A 7,251-nucleotide genomic window follows, 5' to 3' on the forward strand; every position below is an offset into this window, starting at 1 on the left:
CAGATTTATAGACAAAGGGAGGGGCTTGAGGAGGTTGAAAGTATATCATCAGAATCAGCAGAAGAATCTGATGAGGGGGAGGTACAGGACTGCATCGTTGTGGGCTGAAAATGCTGTAATTTTGGCGTCGAAAGGTGGTGTTATCATGTGCGTGCGCCTAAAATTGAGTGGTGCAGAACAGGGGTGGTGCGGAACAGGGGTCTCTGACTTATACCTAATGCGACCGATCAGATCCGCCGGATCCAGCGCCGAGGTCAATTCCGCGCCTCTCTTTTTGACGACGACGATACTCTGAGGACGCCCTCGCCGGACCTGTTCGCCTTCAACTGGAAGGAGGCCAAGACTCCTTCGCTGGATCTAGCGGAGATTATTCCCTACGAGGACTGGCTTGAAGAACGCCTGCTTGCTTCCGCCCGGTCGAACAGGCCGGTTTCGCCGACGATACTCCACGTCTTTGCGGAGATGAAGAAGGCTTCCCATGCCGCGATTCTCGCTGGCGCGAGGGCGATCGAGGAGCTCCGTCGGCGCGAGAAAGCTGAAGTCGAGCGAAAACAACGAGCCGCGTTGAACCGCTTGATCACGAGGGTCGGGCCTATCTCCGTCGGCGACGCGCGTCTCCGGGCGATCGATAACGAGAACAACCGCCTCGCTTTAAAACGGAGGGAACGCCGGCGCCTGCGCGGGAAAGACCTTAAGTCGGAGTTGAAGATACTTAGGCTTTGGTTGAGAGAATACAAGCGGCAGGAAACCGACCGCCTTAGGCAATTGCGGGCGCGTATGCGATTGCAAAGGGCAAAGCGTAAAGAGATTACGGATCTCGTCGTTCCCCAAGAGACTGCCCTAAAGAACGAGGCCACGCTTCTCAGCAAGTACTGGCAACAACGCCGAGAGCGCGACGATCGGTTCCATGCCCTGCAGGAGGAGGCCTTGATTTTTGCACGCCTACAATCTGGCAGGGCAGAGGAGGACGTATTCCTTCCTCCAGATTGGCAGCCGGCCGAGGAACTCTCTCCCTACACGCCTTGGAGGCTTACCCAACGAGACGAGGGTACGGTCCGGAAAGTTGTGCGAGCCTACTGGAAGAATAAGGCCCTGTTCGGTGGTAGCATCGGTTTCCAGTTTATCCCATACAAACGTCACAAACCGCTGGGAAACCGGTTGGTAGATTTGGGCAGGGGATCCCAGATCCCTGCAAAAACATCGATAAATTTAGCTGTAGACCCGCCAGAAGTACCATTTTGACCAGGCCAACGAGGCCCGCAGATGTCAGCCTTGTAACCCACGTGTGACCCTTGATCCGGCTCGAGGCCGGCCGCCGGATATAAAGTAAACGAGATCCGCATCAAGCCAAGCCGGTAGGGGTAAACAACTCGCTGATTCTGACTGCAATTCACGTCCGTTCTATCCACCAAATGTATCGTTAAGCTCGTTTTTTTCGGCTCTATCCAATGCCTACTTCTGTTGCCGCCTCCCGGGCTTTATACCAACGCCAGGTCAGGCAGATTTTCCTCCTATTTTTGCACGTTGTTGCCGCCGGCAGCGTGGCCGGCCCTTTCAGAGGCAACGGAGGCCTACGAACCGTGCATACAGCGATCTTTGCCGGTGATAACTTCCTCCGATACTGGCAAAGGCCGGCCGCCACCGACGCCTTCCGGGAGCTTTTCAGGGTTAACCAAAGTACTTTTCTGGCTCTCTGCGACTGGCTGAACACGCACACGAGGCTCGCTGGCTCGAGGAACGTCTCTAGCGAAGAGTAGGTGGCCGAGTTCCTATATATCTGTGGGCAGGATGCTACCACCAGGGCCGCCGCCCACCTCTTTGGCCGGAGTACAGATACGATCTGCCGTCACTTTCACCAAGTCCTCCGGGCCCTGATCCGCCTTCACGTTGCTTTTGTGACGTTGCCAGACGTCTCTGACGTCGCCTGGCCCGACTGCCGGCGGCAAGAGGTCCGGGAGGCCTTTGCAGGGTGCTTGGGAGCCGTCGACGGGACCTTGATCAACGTCAAAGTTGCCGCGGAGGAGGGAGTCGCATGGAGGAGTCGGAAAGGCCTTACTGCACAAAACGTCATGGCGGCCGTCGATCACCGCGGGCGGTTCGTTTCTGTAACTGCAGGTATAGAGGGGTCAGTTCACGACTCCCAGGCGTTTAGGGAGGCCCTCGCACGCGGGTTTAGGGTCCCAGAGGGCCACTATTACCTCGGAGATGCTGGCTTTGGGCTAGGGCAGGGAGTAATAACTCCCTATAGTGCAACGAGATACCACTTACAGGAACAGGGACTTGCAAGGCCGGAAACGCCGGAGGAGCTTTTTAACCTGCATCATGCAAAGATACGGGTGCGGGTTGAGCGATCCTTCGGTGAGCTCAAAAGCCGGTGGAAGATAGTGAGGGGTTCGGGTTCGGGATACTCCATCCGCACACAAGTCAGTATCGTGTTGGCGGTTACGGGCCTACAAAACTTCATCTGGGAGCATGAATCCAGGGCATCTCCGGCATCTAATTCCCATCCCAAACAACCTAAAGATGCCGGAGAAAATGCATTTGAAAGGGCCCGGGTTTTGAGGGAGGGAGTGGCGAGGGCACGGCAGATCGGCACAACGCAAGCGTCTTGGATCCGATATAGATCATTGATAGCGAGGAAGTTGTGGGAGGACTATCAGGTTTATCGGGCTCGGGAGAATACGGGAGAATATGCGTTGTAACCGCTTCGACGAAAGGAATCGAAAGGAATTTGCGGCTTGTTGGTAGGAGCATTGAATTAAATAAAACATTAGATAAAACCAAATGGGCTAGAAAAGGCGTGAAGCTATTCCCAATGTGGCGCTTTTGTGATATCCTACAAAAGCTGTGATAAAATAAACAAAAGTTGGATAGCAAAGAATGATCCGTTCAGCACGCTGTTACCACCATTCGAATTCCTTCGTCGAAACGAATCGAATGCTGCTTTTTTCGAAAAGAACAAACAAAAAACAAGAGGAGGGCCGGCGTTTAAACCAGGCCCCTGTTTCGGATATACCTTTGCTTTTCCTAATTAGGCAATAAAAGCGGTGGCAATACGTTAGCCGAAATTTCATCTGGATCCAGGTGGGGATCGTAAATGAGGATTCCGCATCGAGGCCGCACTTGTTCAGCTTGACCGGGCCAACCTCCGTCAACTCCCTCTGATGCATCTGGCGTTTGTTCGAGGCGGGACTTGGTGCATTTTTCTCGCCTATTCTAGGGCAGTTAAATGCCGTAACCCGCGGCCCGGTTGACGTTGTTTTCATCTATTTACAAGCGAGCGATCTGTTGGTTGGGAACCTGCCCAATGGTAACCCCATGCCGACTTTCCTTTGGTCCCTTCCCTCCCTCCATGCCTTTCCATGCCTCCCGCACAACAACGCTAACAACGCGCGTTCATATCTCCTGCAGATGACGACCTCTACGTACGAGAATAACCTGATTCGAACCGCCTTTTTCACTAGATCGCGCCTAGCTGGCCGTTTTTCACCCTGTCGACTATAATCTCCTGGTCCTACGGCTAAACGAGCCACCACTTGGCCACCCATGCCTCGGTCCTGAACAGCCGGATCAACTGCTGCTTTGTATCGTTATCTACGTTCAAGTAGCCCTGTTGCAGGCTTTTGGTAGCGAGCCACCAGTTCTCCTCCCGTAGGTAATACCTAGAGGGCGAGCCGAAGGCCGGGGCCGGGCTGAAGGCCCGGGAGGACCCTCTGCTGGAAGGGGTAGAGCCCCAATCAGGCCCTGATCCGGCCCTGGCAAGCGTCTGTGCCGCCTCAAGGAGGCGATCACCGACGTGCATCTGGGCCTCCGCTAACGTGAGGCGGCTGGATCCGCCAGACTCCCGTCCCCCGCGTCGTCTCTTGGCCGGCCGATGTTCCTCGGCCTCCTCGTCGCTTTCCTCTGCCAGGCGTTGGGCGGCCGTAGCGATCTGTTGCCCGGTTGCCCAACGGCCTGCAAAGACGGCCTCCTGCAGATCCGGCCGGAAAAGAGGCTTTTTCTGCATCCAACGAGCGTTGGGCCGCACGGCAAAAAAAGCCTCCCAGGCGTGGTCGCTGGCGACGTATAAGCCCGTCACCGGATCCAGGGAAACTCCGGACCTATTCCCAAAGTTAACCCAGTCCCGGTACTGGCTTTTGAGGCCGTTGTACTTGTTTTTGACCCTATTAGACCACCGGATAGAGGGCCAACGAGCCGATAGGTCTGCCGCCGCGACTTTGAGGCACTTGGAGAGCCAGGAGGCGATCGTCGGATTCATCTTCCCTAGGCGGCTGGACTCCGCCAGGCTCTCGAGGAAGGCCAGGAGCTGATCAACAAACCAATCGTTCCGCTTCCCGCCTTCCTGGGAGGCCTGGGAAGGGACCTCTGACGTTTCCTGGCTCTGCTGGGAGTCCGGCAAGTCAGAAAAGCCGTCGGTAGGCGCCGGGGAGTCCCTAGGGGAAGAGGCCGGCGACTGGAAGTGATCAACAAAGTCGTTGTTGCTGTCGATGCCGGGGCTGCTGGAGGCCCGGATAGAGGTACCGAGGGTGATGACGGTGGCCTGGGTGGCCGGCAACCCCTCGGCCAGATCCTCGGCCTCCAGATCAAGGGCCGGGGGATCCGAAGGAGGCTCAGATTGGGCCCGATTCTGGCTTTGCCGGTACCGTTGCTGAAGGCGGAGGGAGGATCGGTAGGAAGGCATGATATATCAGAAAGGGAGGTCGTAGAGTTGGTAGTAGGTGGTAAATATAACTTGGATTGGTGCTTGATCTGCTCCCAACCAGAGGGCCAATTACCTCCCCTTATATACTGCCGTAATCTCTGGCTTCTGAGCTCTCGATTCAGCCTAGCCTCGTCCCTAGGCGCCTTCTGGATCCACTACAACGTGAGGCTATCGTGGCTTGTTTTTACTCTTTACTACGGAGGTTATTTTTTTTGGGAATAGCTTCTATTTTGATCGCCTGTGCTCGCTGCATTTTATGACCAGACGTTGCACCGAGCTTCTGAGTGTGAAACGATGAAAAAATAGGCCTAAACAGGGCCAAATCTACATGATCTGCCACAGGGCTACCCCGGGCGAGGCCCCACGAGCTTATTCTATATCCACAAACCGGTAGGGGTGCCAAAAAACTTGAAAACCGCTACCACCGAACAGGGCCTAAGTACGGTGCAGATCTGCCTCCGGAGGTTCCTTTGCCAGGCAAATATTCACCAAAGGAGTACGAAGTATCATCGCCTGACTGCACAGATACAGAGGGAAGCGATAGTTCTACATCAGAAGCGGCTGATCGCCGTGATCAAGACGAAAAAGACGCCTTCGTTGACCTTTCCCTCGCCTGAATAGCTTCATTTTTACGTATCTGCAAAAATAAACCCGTTGGCAGGTTGCATTTGTAAGGGGCTCGGCGGGGGAGCCAACCCCTGCTTCATGCAGTTGAGCGTGTCATGCAGAAAAACGGTAATACACAGGTTCCCGGCTAATTTTCTATGGGTAAAAATGTCACTAAAATCCGACAGATTGCACGGAATCCGACAGATTGCCCGACCGCGCTAAATCCCCAAAGGGCCGATTTTCGCGGGTGCTTTTAACCCGCGCAAGTATACAGGAGTGAGCCTATCTTCCCCCTGGTTCATGACGCACGGTACTGTCAATCACGTGCCAGTCACGTGCTTTTCAGCATTTTCCCGGAAGGATTTCTGATCTTTCCTGGACCGCTTTCCAGCCCCCTAGCTCCCGTCTGGGAGGTGTTGACCCGTGGGGCGTTACATTGCCTAGCTGCTTAAACTAGCTTTCCCTACGAGTCGATGCTCCTCATCCCGGCTTTGTAAACTACTACTCGTACTTCATGACCACCGCTAAAACTAATGAGATATTAGCTAGGTTATTAGATACAAACTCCCGTTTAATTAAGCAAATGTATCCCGGCTCCTGTTACGGCGCGGCGTGCCCTCCGTGCACTTGCAGCTTGCCTCTCGTGTGCGTTGGGTGTATGAGACCCCTATCGCAATCAGAACAGCGGTTCTGATTGTCCTGGCTTTTTAGCAGAGATAGGAGGGGTCTCTCTTTGTCTAACCGCCTCGACACCGGCTCCCATTAATGCGCTGAGAAGTGCACAACATAAACATCCAACACAAAGTTGATATGCGTTTCCGGGTTGTGAGGTAATCCATTGCGGAAGCTGTTGAATGTTGGATTTGAGAATTGTTAGGAATCCTACAGGTATGATGAATGGAATACATGTAACAGCTCGAACGATGCATCGGATCACTAAAGTACTACGAGATCCAAAACGAGTAATATTTGTGCCGTGAATCCAACCAAAGGCGGAAAATATAACTCGAATTGCGTTCGAAGTTTTAGTAGATCTGCCGAAATCGTAAATGTACGAAGGCCATTCAAAAATAGATGCCAAAAACATGAATGCATCAATAACAATCCAAACTACCCCAATAATTAACGTATACTTTACGTAAGGGGCGGTTATGCTAGTTATAAAACTATCCAGAAGTTTAATATCTTGCAGAACTTCTCCTAATTTACTAAAAACACTAGGAGAAATAAAATTTAAAATTTGAAGCGGTAAGTTATTACACCTTTGTTCATTTCCAATCCCGATACAAAACTGGCCTATGCCGAGTGAGGAATTTGTTGGAAGATCCTTAACAAAGTAATAACTGTTTTGGATCATATCAGGAATATCGTGGTTTATGTCAGGTAGCTGACTAGGCACCGTATTTACTATGCTCGTCATGTGGTTTAAAATTGTAGGCGGTAGCGAAGCTGGATTGAATTTATAAAAAGCTTTAAGCTGACGAGTGAAAAGGCCTCTTGGAGATTCAGGAGTTAAAATGCGGACAAAGTTAAACTGGAACATGTTAAGATGCGGCTTTTTATTATTCATGATAGTCTGGGAAATTAACTTACTTGTAGCGTAACGATACCTGATGTTATGTTCTCCTGTTTTAATAATATTTCGAGACTTAATATTAAGCAACATAAGTTGAATAGGATTAGCACCGTTATATATAATCGAACAAGAGTGTTGGGCTTTAACGGGTTAGGCATTTGTCTATCCGAGGCTCGTAAGATGTAACCCCAATCCCGGAGTGGATGAAAAAAATAAAGAGAGCTGAAGATCGGGAAATGAACTCTTTATACAGATAGATAGTATATACTTGCTTAGTCGGTGAGTTTAACATGTAGTTAATAAGGTGGATTTTGTGCGTTACAAGCCGGAAGGGATAAAGAAGAATTTAACTTATTTACTTGTT

The 7,251-nt window shown here is 51.9% G+C and overlaps 2 protein-coding genes across 2 annotated transcripts; both read right to left on the bottom strand.

Annotated features, from left to right (window-relative positions):
• Window positions 1-1,769: 1,769 nt before the first annotated feature.
• On the bottom strand, window positions 1,770-2,324 carry GGTG_13702 (hypothetical protein; the record flags this gene model as incomplete). The annotated part of the gene is made up of 2 exons (XM_009231619.1): window positions 1,770-2,103; window positions 2,269-2,324. 2 exons carry the CDS (start codon window positions 2,322-2,324, stop codon window positions 1,770-1,772), a joined length of 390 nt encoding a protein of 129 aa, XP_009229883.1.
• Window positions 2,325-3,509: 1,185 nt separating this feature from the next.
• Window positions 3,510-4,681, bottom strand: GGTG_13703 (hypothetical protein; the record flags this gene model as incomplete). Its single annotated transcript, XM_009231620.1, has 1 exon — window positions 3,510-4,681. The coding sequence occupies one exon, from the start codon at window positions 4,679-4,681 to the stop codon at window positions 3,521-3,523; it is 1,161 nt and encodes a 386-aa protein (XP_009229884.1). The 3' UTR covers window positions 3,510-3,520.
• Between the last annotated feature and the right edge of the window lie 2,570 nt (window positions 4,682-7,251).

Source organism: Gaeumannomyces tritici (genome assembly GCF_000145635.1).
Source record: "Gaeumannomyces tritici R3-111a-1 unplaced genomic scaffold supercont2.37, whole genome shotgun sequence".
NCBI classification, from domain to species: domain Eukaryota; kingdom Fungi; phylum Ascomycota; class Sordariomycetes; order Magnaporthales; family Magnaporthaceae; genus Gaeumannomyces; species Gaeumannomyces tritici.